General features: G+C 35.6%; 2 protein-coding genes and 1 long non-coding RNA gene across 6 annotated transcripts in view; 2 read left to right on the forward strand and 1 right to left on the reverse strand.

The window, feature by feature from the left end:
• Positions 1–26,214, reverse strand: part of LOC117794214 (uncharacterized protein CG43867) — a 131,212-nt gene that overhangs the window by 47,808 nt on the left and 57,190 nt on the right. The window lies entirely within an intron of this gene.
• On the forward strand, positions 18,459–19,752 carry LOC117794217. The gene is made up of 2 exons (XM_034634774.1): positions 18,459–19,049; positions 19,144–19,752. The coding sequence occupies exon 1, from the start codon at positions 18,476–18,478 to the stop codon at positions 18,941–18,943; it is 468 nt and encodes a 155-aa protein (XP_034490665.1). The 5' UTR covers positions 18,459–18,475; the 3' UTR covers positions 18,944–19,049; positions 19,144–19,752.
• On the forward strand, positions 19,815–20,603 carry LOC117794218. 3 transcript variants are annotated; one of them, XR_004618396.1, is made up of 3 exons: positions 19,815–20,007; positions 20,160–20,476; positions 20,535–20,603. It is a non-coding gene; the product is annotated as an uncharacterized LOC117794218 (long non-coding RNA). The 3 variants fall into 3 exon arrangements; XR_004618398.1 differs by having other exon boundaries at positions 20,160–20,473; XR_004618397.1 differs by having other exon boundaries at positions 20,173–20,476.

Here is a 26,214-nt window from a genome sequence, read left to right on the forward strand (position 1 = left end):
AATGGAATAGAAAGTATCCCTAAGTCCCTGAATCCAAGGTTTTGGTTCGAACCTTGGTTCAGTGTAATACGAAACAATAATTCAATTTTCTTCATAATTAATAATGATAATTTTTGATGTAAAATGAGTTTTGGAAAAATGTAACGAGTTTCCGGTTTCCGATGTTTGGAAAAGAATTTATCTTGGTTCCGGTTCTAAAATTGAAACAACTACTTTTAAATATCGTTTTCGGTATTTTTCTAATCTAATTAAAGATAATGATTTTATAATTACTTTTTCACTGTTTCAAACTCAAGCAGAAACTCAAATATATGTACTATATTGTATATAGTAAAATATAAAAAAAAATTGAAAAGTTAAAAGTTAAGTTAAGTTAAAAGTTAATTCAAAATTTTGAAGCTTTGTGGTACATTTTATTATCAATAACAATGACATTCATACTCAATAACAATAGGATAGTTGGATATCTAGTAAGCATTAGGGCATAATTGCACACTGAAGCGAACATCGTAGGGATTAAAGTCTAGACTCATGTCCAAGGCAGATCTCAGATCGTCCATGGAGCCAATGGACTCCAGATGAGTTTTGGGTTGCTTCGTCAGCGGCACAATTGGTGTGACAACATCTGTTTCGGCTCTTACAATTGTTAGTTTATTCGGTTCCAGCTCCAGTTGCTTGGTTGGCCGTGGTCCAAAACAGAAGCCAACATCATTCCACAGGCAGCAAAATAGCAAAAGTGTGAGCATGGTCTTTGCGAGAATAAATTTTGGCCTTCGCCTTACAAGTGCAACCAACTAACTGATGGATTAGACCTGGCCCTGACTTTAATTCTAACTCTAGCTCTAACTCTAACTCTAACTCTAACGTGATTCAGGTGTCAGCTTCAGCTCTGGTCCCTAATCGAATCTTCGTTTGGACAATTGACAGCTGGTTTTGGCCAAACATTCACATCAATTATGCGTCCACTCAAAACACGTGTGATTCTAAGCTCGTACTATGTGGTGCTAGCATCTACGAATAAAACTATATTTAAACTCTACTCTAAGCTTATGAAGTATTTTTGAATTTGCTTAGTTGAATTGTCAAATAATGGCGCAAAATATTAAATTTGTATATTGTTTATTGGGTTCGGGTTTCTGGTTTAAGTTTTGAATCGTATTTAATTTCGTTATTTGCGACGAATGCTGTTAACTTGATTTCACTTTGTTGCTTCTGTGATAAAGAAATTCAAAAGAAATAGAAATAAATACAGAGGAACTTAATTGCATGTGGATGGCTCATTAATTATTTTGATAATCATTAAATTTCATGTTGTACGTCGCTCTGCCCAGCGAGTAAGTAAACAGCTGTTAACGCCTCCAGCTACCGCATTCAACATTCCTCCTGCCACATTCAGCATTCCACGTGCTTGTATTCATGCCACTCGCTGTGTCCTAAGCTAGAAGTAGAAGCAGAAGCACAAAGTGGCACAAGGTGGGGACACTCTGTTTGCTTAGTGAACATTTAATTGTTGTTTACATTTGTACTTTGGTTTGGTTTATTTTCAAGTACTTTGTTGACGCTCTCTTCTTACGCTCTCGTCCCAGTATGATGGTTGGTTTTCTTTTTTTTTTAATAAGACTCCAACATATAAACAACAAACACACACCTAGAAATGTTGAGCGAAAATTTACATTTTAATTTCTTTTAATTAAAAAGGTAGCAAAAAAACAGACAGAACAAGCGTGGATGATAGAAAGAGAGTGAGAAAGATAAACAACAAAAAGAGAAAAATGCAATGCAAAATAATACATTGAAATGTTTTTCTTTTATTGGCATTAGCATTTGGCGTGCCAACGGGGCGGATAAGTAATGGAAATAAGGCCAAGACGACGACAGGACGACGCGATGGGGGAACGACACAGCGACAACAGCTGTCAATACAACTTGAAAGGATTTCAGTCTTTAAATTCCTAAATGCCGCAACACAGCACCTGACACAGGGATGGGCGACAGGATTGTCGAGCCTTGCCACGAGTCAAGTGTGGCAAGCAAACAACAAGCAGCGTGTCCCTTGACGCGAGTCATCTTCAATTTGAATTTCGAACTGAAATTGTCTTTGATGCTGCTGCTTTCAAGAGTCATTTAATGTCTTTGAGAAAAGCTTACGTTTAATTTTTGAAGCTTCCTAAAAATGTGTGCCACATGACAGATTAATCTAATCTAATTTAATTTGATACAAGGGGAATTAAAAGGGGTATAAATAGTTACATTTTCTTTATAAACGAGCTGTGGAATGCTAAAATTTATTAATTATATAAATGATGAGTTAAAAATTAGTAAAAACTATCGTATGATTCAATTTAAAGTTTATTCAATGCATATTTAAAGTTAGGTAATCATTCTAATATTCAAGTTTAAAATTCTTGATTTAAGCATTTATTTTTAGCTCGGTACCCAAGAATGGGTACAAGAGCCTATTAGATTCGTGACAAATTATGGTACACCACTTTGAACACCTTTTTCTCCGAGACTGTACTGTTCTTTGGTTTTGGTTTAGAAAAATACTGGACTACTGCTTTTTTGACACCACATTGGTTTGATTTTATCCCGAAAAATTGCATTAAAATAATCAGTTTCGACGTTGTGGTTACAAAAGTATGCATAGCTTTTTTTATGGCATAACAACAAGCTGCAGCAATTTATCAACCGACAACACACATAGAGATATGTATATGTGTGTGTGTGTGTGGATGTGTTATCATCTTCATCAGTTTGGCAAGTTTGTTTGGCTCTTTGACGTTTAGGCCTGGCCCACCTTTTTTTTTTTTTCCTTTTGGGAGAGGGGATGTAATGTGATATTTGAGTGCAGCAAGCATTGCACTAACCAAACATATGAGACTATGAGGCCACAGCTTAAAGCACAGAAATGGACCAAAGTCCAACAACGATGCAAAAGACCAGAAAGGAAGAACATCAACCACAACAACAACAACAACAACAATAACCGCAAACAGACAGCTTCATTAAGGGGGTGTGCATATACATATACATATACATATACATACGTGTACATATGCGTGTGTATATGGGTGGGTAAACTTTTCAATTTCTTTTGCAATTTTCCATTTCACTTTGTATGGCTCCGACTCTGGATGTGACTCGGGTCTTGGTCCTGGTTCTGGCTCTATGGCAATGTCTGTGGCAAATACACAAAATGGGGTATATTTATCTTACATTTTTCAACTGACCCAAACAGCGAACTCAGCTGCCGATCCACCACTAACATACTATATACCAACCTCTCTTTACCCCACCTGACAACATTTTGCGCAAATTGAAGTATTTACCTTTTTGGCTAAGGTAAATGCAGCAAACTGCGTGCCACACATATATTATACATGGCAAACTATAAATATATATATCAAACTGTTTAGAAGTCTTACTGTCTACTCTATGTAAATGATTAAGTGCATGAGTATGATTAAATGGCTGTTTAAATATCTACTTATTTGCTGAGAGACAAGTATTTTTATTATCTTAAGCATATTCTGCACAGCTTTGATATTAATATTTGAATATGTGTAATATTCAGTTCAGTCTATCAGACTATTGGAAAAATTTCTGCAATGTACTTTTCTAATATATTTTAATTTATAGAAATTATATATATATGTACATAAACAAATATAGATATATATTATCCATTTTTAGTATGATAAGTGTATATACAAATCGTAAAAATGTCTTTAAAAAACACAAAAAAAAAAATAACAATAATTATAATCTTGGCTCCTCGGCTATTCCAATATTTTTAGAGTTGTGTCGCCTTATTCTTTGCAAATATCACAACAAATTGAATTTTTATTTCAGGTATTTTAGAAGAAATTATTTGAAAAGAGTGTTCTCCGCATAACATACATTTATTGGTCCATATTAATCTAATTAATAGTATTAAATTTGGGGCGAAAATTATCAAGTCTTTATTTTTAAGTGTATTAAAAATTCGGTAACTATCTTACTGAACTTCACTTTATATATGTGTATGTGTATTTTTTTTTTACCGTTTTCCGAGCTGGAGTCGTCCGTCTTATATTTCAGGTTCATTTGCTTTATGTAAATTTGAGTAAAAAAGAGAGAGAGAATAATATAATAATATGCAAGCTCTCAGTGTTATTTCCCAGTGCTTTTAGTGACTTGCAGGTTGCAAGCTGCGAGTTGGAGGTTGCCTCTTTCTGTTGTTTGCTCCGTTAGCTATGGGTGGTGCACCTGTCAGGCAGTTGCCAGTTTGGGGCTCAGCCATTTGTCTCGTGCAACGTGCAACGTGCAACGTACAGCACGTGCTACACGCTCGCCCGCGTTGCACAAACAAAACGTTGCGTAAGCTTTTGCCAAAGTTAAACCAAACCGATGCGACCTGAACCAGCGCAGTGGCCCAGTGGTGACGGTGGCACCACCACCACTTAGATCCAACCCACCACTAACTGACTATCGTTTACTGTCCCCCGACAAGTCTGTGCATTCTTCTTATTTTTATACACTTGGAGACAGTATTATAGTTTTGTCACCATGTATATATCGTAAAAGATAAATGAGCAATATAACCATATCATTATCGTCTTTAACATTGCCATAGAAAAAATCGAAAATATGTCAACCTTTGAAAACCCTTTTTTGATTTTCGAGATATCTGAACCAATCTCACAGAATATGCATTTTGTAGTTTCTTATACATGCTGAAGAATTTTCGCTAAAATTTGACAACTATATCTACCATATCATATGATCTGTCGAAAACTAAGATTTAGTATGTTCATGAACCGAACGTTTGATGTTTTATACGCCGTGAACCCGAACCTGAACCAAACCCATGTCTTAAAAAAAAAAGGTTCGCTTCGAAAAATAAAAATTATATTCTATTCATTTCAAGTTCACTTATGTTAAATTGTACTATAACATAAGAATCATAAAATCATAAGTCATTTTAAAACTAATTTTAAATACTACATGAATTATATATTTTTTATAAGTTTACTTCTTTATAAAAATAAAAAAAAATTATATATAATAAAAATATTTTGTTTGCACATAATTAAACCAAGGTTTGAACCCATACCTTGGGTTTAGGTGGTATATTAATCGGTTTGCGAACCGAACCTAAGTCTTGCTCTATGGTTTGAACCATCGAAACGAACCTTTACCAAAATTTTGGTGGTTTGCAGCCTTGGTATTTTCTTTTATATATATATATTATTTCGCTTAGGCTTAAACATTAATCAACAAATCTGCGTTATATATTTCCTTTCCATTAATACATAAATTTATATTAAATTTGCAATATGTAAGAGTTGTAGATCAAATAGGCTGGGAGCCATTGTTGCTGTCACAGGAACCTTAACTCAAAAATTGAATACACTGTAAGTGTATAAAATCTTCGGCGTGCGGAATTTAACCTATTTTGATTGTATTTATTTTTTGTCTTTTGCCCGGCGAACTCCTGCAGCTAGAAATTGCATAGCTATGGTAAATTCTCGAGCTTGGGTTTGCTTCCGGCTTTTACTTCAGTTTCCAGCTTTGGTATTGGCATTGGGATCGACATCCATTTGTTTCTTAAATTGCGGCGTGCTACGTTTCATTTTCAATTTTCGTGCCATTTACTTTATCGAATTGTTGTTGTTGCTGTTGCAATTGTTGCTTGTTGCCTTTTAAGCGACTGATTCCTAAAGACCTGCTGTAGCAATGACAGGAGCATATCTAAGTCTAGGAGCGGTTTAACCAGTTGAATACAATAACGAGCGCTATATTAGAGAGACCACCCCGATAACCGTAACTCAATTTAAAGATAAATAAAAAAAATTGATTTATTTTAAATTGAAGAACTTACGTCATTTAAAGTTAAGCTAAGCTAAGCTAAAAGTTACAACTGATTGAAGCAAATTATTAAGCTAAATATAATCACAAATAAATTTTTCTTTATTTATTTAACTATACTTTAATGAAATTACCTCTTACAGAATTGACACCTTTGTCATTATATTAAGTTTATATTTTCCTAATATTAGTTATATTAAGTTTTTACTATCCCAATATTAGTTTACTTGAAAATTAGTTTATTTTATTCCTTCTGATTTTAATATCAATTGCTGAGGCGTCACCAGAAGTGGTTCAAGCCATTGATAAACGCTTAGGAAATATACAAAAAAATAAGAAAATGTAAAGTAAATAATTTAAAGTTAAAAGTTTTTATTAAGTAATTTTCGTTAGTGGCAATGAGAGCGAGAAAGCCCAAGGAGAAAAAATGGGACGAAAAACACGCTGAAAATATAATCATAATAAAACAGAAATTAAATAAAATGAAATGCCATGAAAAACATTTGCACTTGTTCAAAAAGTAAGCAACAACAACAACAATAAGAACAACAACAACAATAAGAACAACAACAACAATAAGAAGAACAACAGTAACAGTTTACAGTGAGTGAGTCCATTAGCTACGCTCGGTCCAGAGCCGGATGAGGAGAATCAGGGGAGAGGGAGAGTGGAGTAGGATGAAGGCAGGAGGAAGCGGAAAGCTGGGCATAGGCGTTGAAGGGAGTGGCATATCACCATTAAATATTTACTTCGCGCACTCATTTCTTTTACTTAGGCTATACTCAACAAAAAAAAGCCTGATTCAAAGAGGTGGGGGGTGTGAGTGGGAGGTGTAGGGTAGGGGTAGGGGTATGGGTATGGGGTAAGGTGTCCTTTGGGCGCAAGCCAGATAAACATAACCGTTTCGTTTTATGAGCAACAATCATTGCTTTTGATTGCCGCACTGATGGCCAAGAGTTTGGAACTGCGAACTGAAACTGGCAGCTGAAATGAACGGAAGAGGTTCAGGTATCCTTCGTATCCTTCGTATCCTTGGCAAAGGTGTAAAATGCCGCATTGCTTAAATTTTTTATGGCTCCTACTGCTGTTGCTTCTCCCTCCTTCCTATATGTGTGGGCGTGTTTGTTGTTATTGTGTCGTTCTCATGATTGAAACTCATTTTGCTGCGCAGCTTTTGGCAGCTCTTGGCTAGTTGCCAAGCAGCAGACGCGGTCTGTTGCCTGCCACATGGCTGCCTGTCAAATTGATTGTGGCAGCAACTCATTGGGGCAATTGTTGCTGCCGAGAGCTGAGCAGAAACCCTTTTGGCTCTGATATGCCCATTAGTTTTGCTTCAATACCCGCCTCAAAGTAGCCAGCACTTCTTGAAAGCCCATTGCGAGCAAGCTGCATATCAATTGTCTATGCTAGTCTATAAGCGTTTGACTGTCTGTCCGGTCTGTCTGTCTGTCTGTCTGTCTGTCCGGTCTGTCTGTCTGTCTGTCTGTCTATCGATCTATTGTTGTATAGTTGTCTGCTCAATTTTAGCATAAGCTGTTACGCTATGAGCTACGTAACATAAGCTTTCTATTAACCTAATCTGTAAATTATCAAAAATATTTCTATGACTACGTAAGCCGTTACGCTACTTAAGCTACATAATGAAGATTATCCGCAGGTAACTTACGATTTTACGTTACGTAAAAATTTGTTTACTTAAAAAAAAAATTAATTGAAATCTGGTTCGCATCTAATACGTATGTATTAATGATTCAAGAATCACAAAAAAATATTTTATTTATTTATTTAAGTATAAAAATAAAATTATGAATTAAAAACAAAATTAATATTAAATTTAAATTATGAACTGTAAATATATAAGCGCCAGTCTCTGAGACTTAAACAAATTAAATACCATAATCACATCGTAATAATAAATTATAATTTTTTAAATTATCCTATTTAATTAATAAACCATTTTATCGGCTTAAAAATCATGGAAAAGATATATGGATAAAAAATATCATTATTAGGCGCATTTTACCTTAAATTTGAAAAATGAAATGATTAACGGAGAGTCCGCACAAATGTATGCATTCTGAAGTTTATCTAAATTTAATTGAGAGCCGATTTAAACCAGTTTTTGGGAGAATACATTTTTTAAACGACACTTTTTATTTAAATTTGCATAGCCGTAAATAGTTGCATGAACGCTAATTGGTTGCAAGTTGAACGGCAACAGCTGACACGCTGCCCAAGGTGGCGCCCAGATTGATGAGCATAAAAATAACAGCAATCGAGTGACAAGACACCAACCGTGCATCTCCTGCTTCGTCATCCGCATCCCTGGGCAAGTTGTAGCAACTTTAATGAAATTTCCTGCATATTAAGCGAAAACTTCCGCTCGAAAGCGAAAAAAAAGAGCAAATACAAAAGCAAAGCAAAAGTCAAAGACAAGGTTTCAAGACACAAATCCAAGTGCAAGTCCAAGACGAAGCCACGTCCAGGAGCAGGACCAAGCCAGGAGAACTGTTATCGGGTGTCTTGCTGTGAGTTTGCTGCGTTGGCTTCCCTTTTAATTTCCGTTTTTATGTGTTCGCCCGCTGGCTTTGGCTCCATCAGTGAGAGGAGAAATGAAGGAAGAACGTTACGTTTGTTTTTGTATTCGCTGGGCGTTTTTGCAAAAAGCACACCTGAAGGTGGAAGGCGAGGAGTTGGTCTCATGACAAAGCGCTGATGTTGCAAATTAGAAGCCGCCAGTTCGCTTGCTGATGATAAGCATAAAATTATCGACACTAAAGCAAAATATTCGTAATAAAAATTTTAATTAAGTGTCTTTCTTTTTCTCTCATTTTCATTTTCATTCTCCGACTCTCTCTCTGTCTCTGGCACTTTTGGGTGCCATCATCTTCGTTTCACGGCGTGGACAGCGCCCGCGGGCGACTGCGTCTCATCGCACAGACAGACAGACAGACACTCAATGGGAGGGATGGGGGAAAAAGAGAGGGGTTATATCTGACTATCATAGCGCGTAAATTTATGCAAATCGGTTTTTCTCCCTCGAGTTACGTCTGTCTCTCTTTCTCTCTTTCTCTCTCTCCCTCCCTCGCTGGCATTGAATTAAAAGTAAAGTCCTCCAAGTGCAAACACATAAAAGCGACACCGATTAACGATTTTAATGAGTACTAACTCGCCTACGCAATTATGAGATAGCAGAGCAAAAGAAAGAGATAAAAAGCAAGGAGCGAGACTGAGAGAGGAGGATAAAGCACAGTTTGGCGCGTGATTGCCAGCGGTGACTATGGAATTAAATGAAATGCAATGTATACATAGAAAGAGAAAGCAACAGAGAAAGAGAGAGAGAGGAAGAGAAGCAAAGCGAAAAATTGGGAAAATGCTTTGCATTTGATTGATTATTAATACGTAAGCAATATTATTAAGGAAGTTGATAGAAGAAAAATCTAAGTATATAAAACTCTTTGTCCTGACTCACTGAGTCATTGACTGATCATTGCACAGCCCAAACCATAAGTCATAGGATGCCGACATCTTCACACAACGTAGCTGAGACGATTTTAACGTGCAATAAGACGGCGTTTTTCGAAATTTGAATTGCAAGTGGGTCAAATTCTGAGTTAAATTGTATATAGTAAATTATTACTTTTGAATCGTTTTTTTTTGTTACCCTCAATGTTTTACTCATTCACCTTAAGACATTGTGAGGTCTTTTGCTCTCTAGTTAAAGTCGCCGATCTATCACATAAAGAAAACCTCAGTTTCAAAAATAATTGTGTTCGGTTTCCAGTTATGTTATTTTAATATGTGTTTTTGAGTTTCACAGAAATGAAATGCAATTCACAATAAGTGAAATTAAAAAAGGTTTACAAGCTAAGTAGAAATAAAAAAAAAAATGATTTTACATATGGGCAGTTCTCCAGAAATGTCAACCGCAGCCAAAAACGTAAGATTCATCTTAAACTCACCTCTTGTTAAATTTTCTTGCAGAAACATTTTCAAGTTACTTGTTTAAACATTTTACACATAAATAAGTTCATTAGTTTGAGCATACCGACTGCATTTTAAATAAATTAAGTTTCAAAATGGAATGTTTGTATGTTTGTTTGACGATTTCATTTTTTTAGGATCAAAAAATTAATGAAAATACAAAGAAAACACTTTAATTCTGGTAATAAAGCTTCTTGGTGACTTAGAAAGTTAAAATGTAGTTCATACAAAGTAAACAAAAAACATGATGCAACATAATGTCGCGTGCGACAGTGATTCAAATTTAATTTAAAAAAAAACTGCTTAATATTTTTAAATCAAACAAAAAACATTATCAAGAAATATCAATATATAAAATTTTAAAAATAGTAACATCAAAATATTCGTTCACGTTTCGCTGAAATCAGTATTTGAACTGGTCACCGAAAAAACTACTCCTGATTCTGCATGCGAAGGCCTTGGTTTTTTGAAATTTTTTTGAAAACGAACAATTGCCCATAGCACCAATAATAGTGCTAATCAAGACCTTCAAGTTTCGCCTTTTGTCACATTACAATAATGTTTTGGAATAGGTTTTTTTTTCACTTTGAATGCGTACGAATTCTTTGTTTACTTCTTGTGAAATATATTTGAATTTTTTTAGTCATTAAGAAGCTTTATTATACTATCTGAAGTGTTTTATTTGCATTTTCACAAACTTTTTGACCATAGGAGAAGAATTTTGGCAAATAATCATTATGATACATACACTTCATTTTAAAAGTAAATTTTTAAGAAAATGTGAATACATTTTAAAATATGTGAGTTTTTGATTAAATTTACATTTTTTGACTGCGGTTGACAGTTCTGTGGAATTGCCGCTATTTACATTTGTCAGTATACATTATATATATATATATTTCTTTTGACAAATTTTATATTGTATAAAAAAGTGTTACTTTTTGTCAAGTGCTAATGTAATGTAATCAATTTAAGTGCTTAGATTCGTGAATCGTGTAGCAGCTTAAGTCCTGGAAATCTCAACTCGTCTGGACAACTGTCGGAGACTTGAGCTGCAAATCTACAGCACATTGCCACTTGGACATGGCTGAATGAGAGAAGACAGAGGGAGAATGAGGTAGAGGAAGACACAGAGTTGCAGTTAATTTATACAGAGAGACAGGTGGACTCGCTGTTCTTGCCTCGACACGCTGTGCCAGCAAAGAAAGCAAAGTAGCAGCTGGAAAATTTATGCGCGGCCGTTTCAAGTCAATAAGCGCATTTGTCTTGCCAACGGGAATTCAACAAAATTTATTTAATTCACTTACACACACGTTACCAGTCCGGCAATGAAAGAGACTTCGTCTCTTTTCTGTCTGGTGAAAGAAGCAGGCAGAATGCAGCACATGCCCAAAAGGTAGATGACTGAATGGACAGAGGAGACGGATAGACGGATAGATGGAGGAGGCAGACAGGAACTTTGAAAATCAGTTGAAAGTGTTTGTCAGTTGTCTTTACATTGTTTTTTTTTTTTTTGCAGCTTGCTTCTCTAGTTTCTCCCTCTCTCTGAGTATCCTACGCTTTCCGCCTTAAACCTAGTGTACGTTTCAATACCATTTCCGTTTCCGTTCGCTTGCATTTCTCAAAGCTACGGCATGTGGCCGATGGAATCTGTTGCAGTATCAGCTAGACACCACACTACAGTCACTTTCCATGCCACAAGTTGAATCGTCTTGGGGCGTTATTTAAAATTCAATCAAATGGCATTTTGCAACACGGCTAACCACTGAGTGGGTGTGGCAAGAGTGGGAAGAGTGAAGGAAAGTGAAGCACAGGGAAATTCTGGTAACAAAGGCAAATTTGATTTTTAGCTGCTACATCCCTCTGCCCCTTCTTCACTCCATTGTGCAGGGGCATAAAAAGCAACGATTATTAAAGGACCTGTCCAAGGAGCAAGAAGGCAGCCCCTTCGTTTTGGCGCTTATGATGATTATGATGATGATTATTACAAACTATGCATACACTCCACAAGAGTGCATTACATTTATTGTTATGTTTATGCACTGGCTAACAAAAAAGCAACCCCAACAGCAGCAGACAGTGAAAACTACTTACAGAATATTTAAATTTACGCAGTTCGGATATTGTTTCAAAGTCAATTGCAAATGATGAACATACATATGCAGAAAATAGATTCAAATGCAGCCGTTTTTTTTTTTTAGAGTGTAAGTATATTCTGTACGTTTCGATTACTTTTTTACTGATATTCCTAAAAGGCATTTAAAAAAAAACAGTTTTCTTTTAGTGATTTTGTTTGGGTACGCTGATGAATAGGACTCATTTTACATTCAACTGAAATCATATAAAATGAATTTTACTTAGATGTCACAATTAAATAATATATTTAATATTTTCAAAATGCGGTCTTCTTATTTCAATAATTTAAATCAGCTCGAATTTTCACTTCATTAAACGCTTTTCGGTGCATTTGTGTTATTTGCTAGGTGTTGAGCGATAACACAAAAGTGTCTGTAACCACTTAGTTTATCACTTTTAAATGTTCTCAATAAAGAATGCTTGAAATGTAAGTGGTATGTTTAAAATAAAAATGCCTTATATGTTCAATAAAGTTTATTTCTTTTGCTGAGCACTCTAGACATTTTTAAATAATTAAATATATATTTAAATAGATATAATTGTAATAAGAGCCTAAGCTCTTACGATATTTCAAGTATTAGGACATGATAATAAAGCTTGAAGTCAAAGGCCCTAGTAGCTAGTGCTCGTTAAACAATTATAAAGTTTAGTATTGTTAATGTTTTAGAATTAATTTTATAATATTAAAAAATGTTTAACTCTTAAAATCAAGTATACAGTCGTGTAATTTTGGTTGAGAATGACACTATAAGCTTAACATTTCTGTAGTTTATTCCACAGCCAATTGTGTAAAAAACAGAGGGAGGAAGGGCAGGCGTAGCATCAACAGCAACAACAACAATAACATCAGCGAAGCTCGCTCAACTGTTTTTGTTATCTTACGCTTCGATTATTTTGCTTTAGTCGTTGTAGAAAATTAGCTAAATTGCTTATGGCAACGCACGTAGCGAATGCGAGCAAATGCCAAGGCCCCCTAAACAGACCCCTCCAGCCGCCATGGTAGTACCAAGCTCGTCTCCATCCCTAGCAAAAAGGCTGGCATATTGTTTGCTGGTTTTGGGATACTGCAAAACGGTTGTGAGGTTTCGTTTCTCTTTCTGTTTCTATTTCGGTTTTTGCTGCTCTTTTGTAATTGTTAATCACAGAAACGCTAAGTGTGTGTGTGTGTGTGTGTGTGTGTGTTTGTGTTGGTGTGTATTAGAGGGGACCAGAACAGAGCTGGACTTTGTTGTTGTTGTCAGCACACAAAAAATTTACATAGCGCATTTTGCTTTCTCCCCCTGCACGTTCCTGAATTCTCTTCTCATTTCGAAATTTTTGCGCCATTTTGTGCGCTATTGTTTCGACTTTTTTGTGGTCCATTGACTTGTGCAAAGGGGGAGGAGAAAGAGCGGGTCGAGTAAGAGAATCGTGCGTAGTGCATGCTATTTGCAAATCTGTTCCGCCCCAGGCCAACTGCCAGAGAGTGAGGGAGAGAAAGAAAAATCTCTCATTCTCCAGGCGCTGTACGTGCAGGTAACGCATAATTAGGAAAATTTTCAGACAACGTTTCATTGTTGCCGGAATTAGAAAAGCCACTAAAAACAACAGTAACAACAACGACTAAAGCAAAAGAAGGAAATTATTTAGTTTTGTTGTTGTTCTTCTATTTTAGCTGACTTTTGGTGGTCTACGACTAATTTGGCTAATGATCTAAAGTTGCACTTGTAGCAAATCAGGAGAGTGCTCTCATTAGTTATGGTCTAAATAAAAGGAAAAACCGAAAAAAGGTAGTAAATTAAAGCAAGATCATTGGGTTATTTTATTTGGATTTTCAATTCTAAAGTCATTTCGATTGTAAGAATCAATTTAATTTTTTAACAGTATTAAACAAGCTTTCCTTTCAATCCTTAAATTATATTTTTAAATTTGGATTTCCCACCAGTTCCATAAAATAAAGCCCATCATTAAATGCATTTTTTTTTAACATACTGTTAAATAAATACATTTGAAAGTAGGCAGAAATATACAAATAGTAATATACCTATAAAGCACAACGCATTATTCATACGCTCTCTTTTGTTATGAGAATCAAGAGCAAATAAAATGTAACTCTCAAGTAAATCAAACCCTTATCCACAAGTTTTTCCCATCTGGCGGGCAATCCAACAATTCCAATTTGTTGCTCAAATTTGTTATTTGATGCCAAACATCGAAGAAAACTCACCTGTAAGAAAAGAAGGAAAAGAAAATTGCATAAGTAAAAGAGGCAAAAGTAATGAATGTTATATAAGAAACGGTTAACAGGTCGTATGAGTGATTTTATTGCACGGGCATCAAATGAAACTTTTTTATGCGTGCTCTGCCTAAAAGTATGCAATACATTTATTTGCGCACACATAAAATGCCATTTCTAATTTACGAGACTCAACGAAGCGTTGCGTCGCTTTGCTGTGATGTTTTGGGTGGTGCAGGTGGTGCTTCTCTTCTTTTTGTTTCTTTTAGCTTTTCCATCTCCGTTTATTGTCTTTGTTTATTCTTGTTGTTTTCTTTTGACTCTTGAGCATGCTTCGATTTTGTTTCGCTACTAAAATTATGCCATAAAAAGATTCCAGCGCGCGCTGCGTTTTCTAATTAAATCAACATAAAAGCTAAAACAACAACAACAACAACAGCATCAACAACATCAACAAATTCCAATTTCACATGTGTTTTGTGAGCTCTTTTAATGTGTTTCTGCTGCGGCAGCAGCAACAAAAGGTGTGAGGCAGGTGGCTGGTTGAGGGTGAGTCGAGTTAGAAGGGAAAACAGTTGCCGTTCTGCAATTGCTTTCTGCTGCGTTTTGTTAGCCAAATGAAAAAAATTAATGATGTGGAAATTGCGCAAACGCATTGCATACTTTCAGGCGTTCGCTCGTTAATTTTATGTGCTCTCTGTTCCTTTTGGGAGCCAAAAACTGTGTGGAAACACACACAGTCCAACTTTTGTGCGTTGCCCGCGTTGATTTGATTAGTTTTACATCAAAAAGCAACTGAAATCAAATTGCAATCCCCACATTTCCCACATTCCATGTTTAAGTACTTCTTTTTGGCTAAGCGAGAGTTTGTAATTTGTATGAAATTTTGTAAAGCAAACGAACATTTATTCAGATTTTATTTCAACAAATTTAAAATTTCTTAATGATTTTAAATTAACTACGAGATATTCTCAAGTCACATTACAGCATCTACACATCCTACGACACCCTAAACATATCCAAAATTTCATTTTAGATGAGTCCATCTAGTTATTAGTTTAATTTACACAAATATATCCCGTTTTCCAAGTAATAAACGAATAAAATTGTAATCACACTTCAAAAATTAAAACCTATTATCCTGCAAAGCTGAGATTATGCAATTTATTATCGGTATTCTGCCCCTTTCTAATTAATTAACTCTTTTTTTTTTTTTGATTAATCAGATTTAAGCAACTTGCTGCAAATCTGTGGCAACAGCTAACCCGGAATCTATTTTGCCTAATCAATTTAATGAATCCACAAATTTTTCATGCTTCAATTTGCCGCAAATTTTTGTGAGTTGTGCCGAGCCAATGGCGACGCTGGGGACACCAAAAACAACTTGCCGCAAATTTCACGCAACATATTTTTCCAAAAGGGGGGACGCAACCGTAAAAAGCGGGGATCGAGGGGTTAGAAGATGGAAGCGTACGCGCACAGCATACATAAATCAATTTCAATTAACGTTAATTAAATACGCATCAAGTGGGCATGACCACAGAAGCAACAACAGACTTTCAGGGAGGACAGATGGACAGATGGACCGATGGACAGACGGACAGACGGACAGGGAGGGAGAGGGACAAACCGCAAAATAAAAAAAAAATGAAGAAACGGATGGGTTCTCAATTTGGGGTTGAATCAAGTGCGGACTACGAAATTGGGATACGGATACAACAACAACAACAACAACAAAGCGAATAAAGAATGCAACAACAACAACAACAAAGTGAACAAATGAGATTTGCAGTTGCCGATTTGCAGTTTTGTTGTAGTTTTTGGGCGACGCTTGAAAGTATGCTACACAAATTGAAAATAGCTGCATGGCAAACCCAAAACGTACTCTTGCCGTTACTTGATAGATCGCTTCCCCCTTTACTCCTTACCTTCCTACCACACCACTGTCTCACCCTATATAATCCCCGTACTCAAACAGCCACAAAAAGGGTCTATTAAACTTTCCAAAAGCATTCAATGTCAATTTCTTGTTATAAAGAATTGCTTTATATTTATAGTTTTCATATAACAAATAATTATAACCGCATGCGTTATAATTAGGAATGTAAAAATACATCGAAACATCGAAGTCTCGATTTTGGCGGATGCGATATTCAATTTTAACTCAATTAATTTCTTCGACGACCAAGCGAGTTAATTAAATCGATTTTCATTAAAATTAGCCAACTCAACTTTAATGTTATTCAGCATCAAAATTGGAAAATTAAATTCTTTTTCCTCAGTGTCCATTTTTTCCCCTTTACGCTTTTTAGGAAACTGCAACTTGTCATAACTTTGTCATAATCATAATCGAATTTCTTGCGAAATGTTAATTTTATGATTATTTGGCGTCTATTTTGATTCTGCATCAAAACTGGAACTTTCAATTTTCTTCTATCGCTGTCCATTTTCTTTCCCATAATTTTCCCCTGACACTTGAAAAATGAAAGGCGACTTGGAAATTCTCGATATATGTTGCTAGATGTATTATTTGACAATCAATCGACAACTATGTACATTCGTTTTTTTTTATTATTTCTACATTTAAACTCGTTTCACAGTTTGGAATATTTGTAGCAGTGAGAAGAAAGCAACTCCGATATGGTTGATCAGCAACAAGAACCGAATCTGTCTGTGATTTATGTTATCTTTTATTATCATCTATTATCTCACTAAATTTAATTGAGAACGAGTAAAGGTAAGCGCCTTAAAGTATATAACGGGTATATCAGGGGTCGGGGTCTCGAATATCACCGCTTACTTTGTTTTTCTTCAGAACTAGTACAGGATCTCTCACAGTCGAAATTGCTCTTTTCTTTTAGTATTAGAACTAAATTTGCTTTTTTCTCCAAGTTCTTTCAGTCTGTTTCTGTTTCAGCTTCAGCTTCCGTCTGTTTGCTGTGTGCGTTTGTGTTCTGCGGTTATGCGCTTGGTTTGACAGCCATGAGACTAAAGCCAAATAAACAAGCACACAGCAACAACAACAACAACAACAACAACAAGAAAATGAACCTGAAAAAACATACACACAGAGCACAGTAGGGAAAATCGCCGAGGCAGGCCAAGTGAAACCGCAATGATGTGGTCCACCAGCAACAACAGCGCACGCACCAGACTAACAGACATCTAACATTACATAACATACATAGCTACAACTACAACAACAATGGCCAAAATCCAACTGACAAAAAGCAACCCTCAAATATACCCGAAGGTCTGTAAATGACATTGATATTTTTCTAGTTTACCAACAACAAAACAGCAACAACAAAAACATCACAGACAGAACTTCACGTCGAAACCAAAATACTCTCCATTGAAAGTAAAACTACAAATATTCATTTAGTTTTCATTTGTATAATAGCAAAATATTTCCTTAAAATTGATTATTATATTACAAAAAATAAAGTGACAGCAAAAAAATCATTATTGATTATTAGGCCAAAGGATAAACTACACGGTGAAACTCAGAATGAAATAAGGTTTTATATTTAAATACATACAACAACATTGGCTTCAATTGAACCCAGCTCTTTCTTTATTTTTAAATGTATTTTCAAGTAATGTTTGATGTATTAAATTTTTACTTTTATCATTTTAAAGTCTGCAGCCTCAATTATAATTTCATAATAATTAATTACAAAATACGAAAAAGACCCATTCCTATTTCACTTTTGCTTTATAATAAATGTTGCCATCTGTTTGGCAAGATTGTTGGACAATTGTTTGCAAGTCACATTCATCTTAACTTCGAAGTGTTTATGTCAGTTTCATTTGTGTTTTGCATTTTGTATTTTCATTTAGCTTATCATTTTTTTTTTTTTGGTTAATTTAATATCTTTTTCTTTTTATAATTTGGCGCTTTCAGCTGACTGTAATTATAGTCAAGTTTGCATAATTACGAAACTCATTAGAGGCAAAAGTTTTGGGTTTGAGTTTGGGATTCTGACGCACAAAAGTAGGCAACAAAAAGTGTGCAAATTTTAATTTGTGAGTTTTGGCTAATTGAAAATGAAATTGTAATTGAAACTGTTGCAAGTTGTAGGGAGGTAAATTGTTTTGTTGTTGCCGGGCATAAAACATGGTAAGAGTCAGCTGCTTCGACCTCGATCGATAAGCAAACAGCTGACAAATTATCAACATATTTTTAATACAAAAAAAAAAAAAATGCAATTTGAATTTTAATTAGGTGACCAACTGGTCAACTATATAATTGCGACACTTGGCCAGTTCTGGCCCGGCAGCCAAACGATGCGCATCTTTGCCGAGTGCCTGCTCTTTGCATTCTGCTTTAAGCAGCATCAGGATGATGAGCAAACCTTTGCCGATCAGTTGGAGCAGCAGGCATCAAGTCAGGGCATTGCTGTCATCCAAATCGAACAGCCCGAACCGGAAGAACATATGCATCCCGAACTGAAAATGCAACTGGAATTGGAACTTGATCGAGAGCTGACAAAAGGAACGCTGCGAAAGGAGAACAGAGAACAGACAAATTCAACAGCGGTTATTATGCGCGGTTCTCATTCACCAGCCCGTCTTGAGGAGATTAGCATCTGTGCGGATGTGCATCCAAGCAAACTGACTGTTGATATACCACGGCACGAGTCTATGGCCAAAAATGTGGCCAATGAGCGTTATTCGGGCGTGACCATTAAAGATGAAATTGAAATTTTTACAGATGTTGAACTGGGCAACGGTGCGCATTATTTTATATTCTAAAAAGTGAACATGAACCTAAGGTTTGAGTTGAAGTTGAAAGCTAAAGAAGTAGCAAGTGAAAAATGAGTTGCAGTAGCAGGTGATGGATAAACTCAACAAATCATGGGTAACTCAATCGTTTTTTGCTCACACACAAAAAAAAAATAAAACACGCAGTTCAAAGTTCAAAGTTGACTTTGATATGGTCTTACATTTCACAGATATTTCTATTCGCCATCAATCTGCCAGCTACCAACCATTCAACCATCCATCTATCCAGGCAACTGGGCAAACCGGGCAACCAGTCAACCTTTTGGCCAACTGTCAGCATTTAGCCACGTTACGTTTTGTGTGTGTGCTTGTGTGAAATATCAGCAACGTATTGCCTGTCATCGCATTTGCATTTGCAAATTGGTAACACAATACGTTGACATCAGCTTCCGCCCACAACCTGTCTCAGTACATATCCATCATCATGATAATCAACAACAACAACAACAATAACAACAACATCAGCAGCAGGTTTAGCTTCATTTTCTGATTGAATGACAATCAGCCGCAGTATTAAGCATAATTATAATAATAACAATTTTAATACTAATAATAATAGTATATAATCATAATAATAATAATTATTGGTTCGTCTGCACCTGAATTAACATAAGCGCATCGTTTTACATCAAATTATAAAATTAATTATTTGTGAAGCACTCACACAGCTGTTGCCATAAGTACTCGTACTCGATATCCATTTGAGCTCTTTAATCTGGCAAAACAGTTGCCAGACAAAATTCCAGAAAAAAAAATAAAAGTTTAACAAAATCGGTAAACAGATTTTGCATTGGAAGGAGGGGAATTATCAGAGAAGGGGTAGCTTTTATATACAGTGAGTGCGTCTTTATAAAATGTGGCAGTGCAACGGCCTTGCCACAGTCGCAACTTGCATTTGCCACACGTTGGTGAAATTTGTTGAGCAGTTAAGCGAATAGTCGAAAGTAACTTTTATTGAATATCAACTTGATTTGCATACATTTTCTTGAAGTGTTCGCTGTGTGACTAAATGACTTGAATGTTTAATTGACTAAGTAAGTTTATTAGATATACTATTTTATCTTAGATACCAGAGTCGACGTTTCAAGTAGGATATAGAGAATAATGAATTTTATATACCCTTTCTTATTTTACTAGTCCTATTTTCTGATTTACTTAGAAACGTAGTCTTTCTCAATCATATCAGATATTTATTTCAGAGCTGCTTCATGTGTCTAAAGATCTGTTGCTGTTGCACAAACTTATCAATGGATAACCGTCAAATACAGTCCCCGGACATACAGCTGGAGGAATTGCATACAGAGAAGAGTATTACAATCACTCAACAACCGGTCGACAGAAACTGCAATAGGATATACAATCCCTGCTTAAGACTTAGTTTAGCTGAGCGACCTTATAGCTGGAACTGCGAAGACGACGACCAGTATAATGTAGATGACCATGAGACACGTACTCCCACCCTGTGGCGTGCCTGGTGGTTGACAAGTGGCAGCGAATAAAGTGGTAAAAAAAAATATTTAACAAAATTATTTTTAAAACAATTAAGTATTCTTTTTTACAGAAATAAATTCGGATACAGATATGTATAGGAAACATATATGTTGAGATACAGATATAGTTCAAAGTAGATTTTGAAAAAGGTTCGGTTCTTTTATTATTTTTCCTTAATTTCTTATTATATTTTTTTTATTTGCCAATTAAAAAATGTGTACTTTTAAAAAAATCTTTTTTACGAAAATTGTATTTTTTTATAATTTTTTTCTGCTGTTTCAAAATCAAAATGGCATAACACAATAAAGATACTTATAATTTTTATTAATAAATGTAAAAATCCAACGGTATAAAAGTGCTTTAAGCAATTTGTGACATAATTATAATACCCCATGCAGGGGTATAAAAAAAAAGGGACCGAGATAAAGGTACAGATACATTTCGTTATTTGAGCACAATTTAATGTAGCTGCACCCCGAGGCTTGCAAAATTAAATTTCATTAAAAAATTGTCAAAAACTGCGAGTGCTTTCATGAGAGATACCCTGTAAATAGATATTTAAACATAAAAAATAAGCAAATCAATTCACACTTTTGAAACTGATTGTAGAATCGCAAGCAAAAGAGCTTTAAAGAAGGCTGTCATCAGAAGTAACATCATACCATTTAAGTGCACACTTTACGGGGTATACAAAATGGGTGAAAAAACCCACAGCAAACAAATATTTTGCAACTGACTTTGTGTCTGCTTTTGCGTCTGCCGTTCCACCCAAAATAGTTTTGTATAAGTTGCCAGCGAAAAGCAGACACCACACCGCATACACACACAGACACACAGACACACTCACACACACACACACTACTCGCACAGACACGTGGCTGTGGAGCATGCATTTTTAAAATGAAATTACGCCACGTTTAGTTAACTGTCTGGCTGGTTGGTTGCCTGGCAGCCTCAGGACTGGGAATGGGACTCTGGAATGCGCTTGGTTAAGACTATGTAATAAAAATTTGATTAGCTGCTTGTTTAACTTTAATTAAGTTGATTTCATTGCGCACAAAACTGTGCAACATTCTTCAACCAAAAAATACGTACGTATATTTGTACATATGTATATAGAACAGAGTACAGAGTAGAAAAATATAAAAAATAAGAAAAAACAAACATGTCGAAAAGGATGACGCCTGGCAGCCAATGCTAATCAAATATTTAGCCACTGGGCCTGGTTGTTGTACACCGCAAGCTTTGGGGACAAAGCTGCCTCAGCATATTAACATTTTGTTGAGCAAACAGTGTGGCAAACTGTTTGCCCGTAGCTCCTAAAACACCCAAACAAGCAGCATAATATTCATGATTATCATTACACACACACACACACACACACACACACACACACACACACACAAACAGACATACACAAAAACACACTCTCATATGTAGTGGACAGGCTGCATTGTGATTTTATGAGATTTGCACGGGCGGTCAACAAGTATCCTGCAGGACTATTGCTGCTGACATTGCCGCTAACATTTGACGCCTGTGCATATCACATATGCAAGCTGAAAGGCATGGCAACAGGCAAACCCATAAAACAGAGAGAGAAGGCCAGAGAAAGTGAAAGAGAGTAGGAGAAAAACAGAGACCGAGTAAATCACTGCAGTATACTTAATGTTTGGGATTTAAATTCTATTTAAGTCCCTCGCATTTTGAGTGTCATTCGTAAACGTTAAAAAAGACTGGCTGCTTAAATATTCCCAATATCTATAGTTAAAATGTTATTATAAAAAAGATTTTGGAAATAAATGTACATTTTTAATTCGCTCAGTTTCACCAGTTACTCAGTCTGCTTTGTGTGACATTCGTAAACGATTTTGTTTGCTGCTTGTATTATGAAGTAATAACTTGCCAATCGATAGCGTTGCAACATAATTCAATTTTTATGAATACCTCGGATAATTCCGTTACTGATATGCTTTCTGTTGCTTTCGTAAACGTTGCACTGGCTGCTCAACGTTTTTTGAGCTCATCAGCGTTTAAGTTTGGGCAATATGATGAGTAATAAAGAGCATAATTTAATACACACACGCGTATAGCTTTCCTGCCTCTCGCTCAATCTCCTTGGGAGTTGGCAACATCTTGAGTGCGCTGTGTGGCATGCCATTAAAGGACGATGATGCCTTGATGCTTGTCACTTAGCCAAACGCTGCGCGTATTATCGATGTGGCCATAATGCGAGACAACTTGCGGCGCCGAAGCTAAAGTCACTTGTTCTTCAAGTTGTTGTTGTTGCTGCTGCGTTAGCCATTAAAAACTTTCCGGCAATGCCATTAAAATAAAAATCGAGAGCGTGTTAAATGATTTACAAAAGCAGCGCAAAAGCATCGAAACCAAAAACAATTTCAATGCTTGCGGGTTTATCGCATTGGCATAATGTGTTTCAGGCTATCCCCCATAATATTTCCCTACCCTCTCTGTTCTTCTCTTCTTCATCATCGTTGTATTTTATTTTATGCGGCTTTTGCGACAAGCTAAAGCTTTCGCTGCACACAGTTACAGCCCCGCCTCCTGCCCCAAAAGACATTTTTTTTATACAATACTTTATGGCCTTTATGACTTTTCAATAAGTTTTTCCACGTTGTGCTGAAAGTCTGTTCCAGTTTCTCAGCTTCGAGACTTGCCCATCAATTCAATTGATGATGTCTATGTATGCTAGATTCCATATGCCCATAATTTTATATCAATTACTTGAGCTTTGCTCATATCATATTACGTGGGATATTGTTACCAATAAAAAGTCAAGAGTTCAGCAAACTAATGGAATATTTTAAGAAAAAACCAAAGACATTTTTAACAGTTTAACCATCAAAGAGTGGAAATAGATACACTTGAATCAATGGAAAAAATAAAAAAAAACAATATTTTATGATATTCGTATTGCTGGGCGTGGGCACGAACTCTTTCCGTTATTTTTGGCAAATTGACACCTTTGAAGAGACCTTCATTTCTTAGATATTGTGATGATACTGCTGAACTGTTCGTTATAAGCAAAATATTAGTTTAAAAACACAAGTATTTGTTTCAAACAACTAGCTTAATAGATTAACGTGAATACAAGTAAAATATAGATTCTTTACTTAATAAAGCCAAATAAAAAACATATTTTTCTTGATATTTATGTATAATTTTGGTATGTGCATTCAGTTAATATAATATTATTAAAAAAACTATAAAAAATCTTTTATTTTCAATAAAGAAATATTATTTAAAATCATCAACTACAAACAGAATTTCATAAATACTTCACAGGGTTAGGAATAATTGTAGACATAATGAGATATTTTATCATATTAGATTTTCTGTATTAGATTTTCTATCAAGGTTTTTGAATTTGACACTTCAATTGATAAGAAGAATGAATTTCCCCTTACGCTGCAATTCAATTACGCACTCACTCAATGAGAAGAGGGTCGAACGAACGAGCGTGAGAGAGAGTGAGAGGGGAGAGAAAGAAAATTAAGGAGAGTGAGTGAGAGAGAGAGAGCAGTCTTGGGGGTTTTGCTGGTCAACTTAATGCAACTAATCGCCTATCATTAACCGCCAATGACACTTTTATGCCACTTTAATAAACTTGAGATACACACAAGTGACACTGAGGGGTGGCTAAAGCGTGTGTATGTGTGTGTGCGTGTGTGTATATTTAGTGGTTGTTTGTGGTTGGAGGATACGTGTGACAGACGCTTGTCCAAGCATCACAAAACTTTCGGCACGTTGTGGCAATGTCTTAAGCGACAACATTCTCCCCCCAACCCATTTGAATGTGAATTGTCTCCCTGGAGGTGGGACAAGTTGTTCCTTGTTGTTGTTTCAGCTGTGGCGCACTTCATGTCATCCACAGAGAAAAAGAGAGAGAGAGAGAAAAGCAGGAGCGAATGGGATCACTTATATCAATAATAATTCCCATTTGTAATAAAGCCAGCTAAAGGACGGCCTTTTGAGGCGACTCTCAGACATCGAGGAGGATTAGCTGTATGAAGACGGGGGAAAAAGGAGTTGCATGCAATAAGCATCAAGTGAAATGCATAAATAAACATCAATTCGAATTGAACACAACACAACACAACACAAAGGGGGACGCGGGTGGTGCTATGTGGTGAGTGGTGCGTGGTGCCACGCTCTTTCTCTCTGTGTGCCCCATATCCATATCCAAAGTAAATTGATACAAATTGTTCAATAATCACGCCATTGCATTTTATTTTTGTGCCATGCCAATGGCAGCGACAACAAAAATAGCTGAAACAATGGCACGTGTGGTTTAATGGCAACAACAACCCCAACAACCCCAACAACCCCAACAAGCCCAACAACAACAAAAACAACAGCAAACAACCACAACAAGAGCAACAATATTGCGTTGTGGACAACTTACCAAAGTGCTGTGCATTAGCCTGGCGGCAATTTCATTTGTTATTAATAGCACATGGTCACACTGAAACAACAGAACGACAAAGTTTTACGACAGCAAAACAGACAGAATTGCAGAGCGAGATAGCGATATGCTGCATAAGAGAGAAGGGGAGTAATAAGTGGTCAAGCGTAATGCATTTAATTGCACTCGGTAAGTCCTTGTAATGTTTTTAAACAATTTTAATGTTTTTATACAAACAAAATTAAAACACAACAATGTAAAATTATAGTATCTTATGTTGATTTTTAAATTTAATTTTTTTATTTCAAATGCATTTATATTAAGATCAGCTTGTTTTCAAAGTTTAAAGTACATAGGTAATTGGAAATTGGCTAGAAAAACTATAAACGAGTATTTTAAAGTTAAAGCAATACATACTTCGTATTTTAAGGCAGAAAAGATATGTGTTAAGATACACATATAGTATGATGAATCAAAATGTTGTAGACATAAAATTAAAATGATGTTCGGAACTCAGATAAATTGATGTACAGATTCCGATGCAAAAAAAAACTCTTAAAATCACATTTCGTCAGAAAAATAACAAACGGATGTATACAAAATTAATCCAGGGATGGAAAATCGATTAGAATATTATTCAGAATATTTCTTTTTTCTTCGAATCTATATATTGGAACAAACTTAGTCTTTTAATCAACATACTCGTCTAGATTAAGATATAATTTTTAAGATATAAATGTACACTGCTGTTACCATAGAAAAATACAATTGATATATCAAATAACTCAGCAATTCAATACAACAATATATATAAAAATAATTCCTTTTATATTATTATATAAACATTTTTGTATTCAATAATCACCCATAAACATATGTGTACTCTAAGCGGATGTATTGGCTTAATTTTTATTATATTTATTCAATATTTTCTAAATATTTAATCAATATTTCTTAGTTAAGTTAAAGTAATTTATTTATTCTAGCATTTGTTCCATTTATAATCAATATAAGAACACTTGATAAATGACCGTTTGAGGGAAGAAAAATTTGGCATGTGGTTCATCTGAGACTCATTGTTTCAATCCATTTGAAGTATTTGCCTGTCATGAGACGCTTTGCTTAGACCGCCCTCCGATCCACCCATTCGATGTTATTTATCATGTGGCAATGTTGTAATGCATTTTGTAATCGATACAAAGCAATCACACCGAATTGAAGGCCAGCCCCCTGTCTCTTTCCCCTCGTCAACATTTCCCTGACTTCGACCGTGTGCGAGGCACGTGACCAATCAGTATTGGGTGTGAGGTAAGGGCTTAACCAC

This window comes from Drosophila innubila, chromosome X (genome assembly GCF_004354385.1).
Source record: "Drosophila innubila isolate TH190305 chromosome X, UK_Dinn_1.0, whole genome shotgun sequence".
In the NCBI taxonomy this organism is placed as follows: Eukaryota; Metazoa; Arthropoda; class Insecta; order Diptera; family Drosophilidae; genus Drosophila; species Drosophila innubila.

Excerpts from the sequence above, each read along its gene's own strand:
- LOC117794217 (XM_034634774.1), top strand. The coding sequence starts at position 18,476 with ATGCGCATCTTTGCCGAGTGCCTGCTCTTTGCATTCTGCTTTAAGCAG.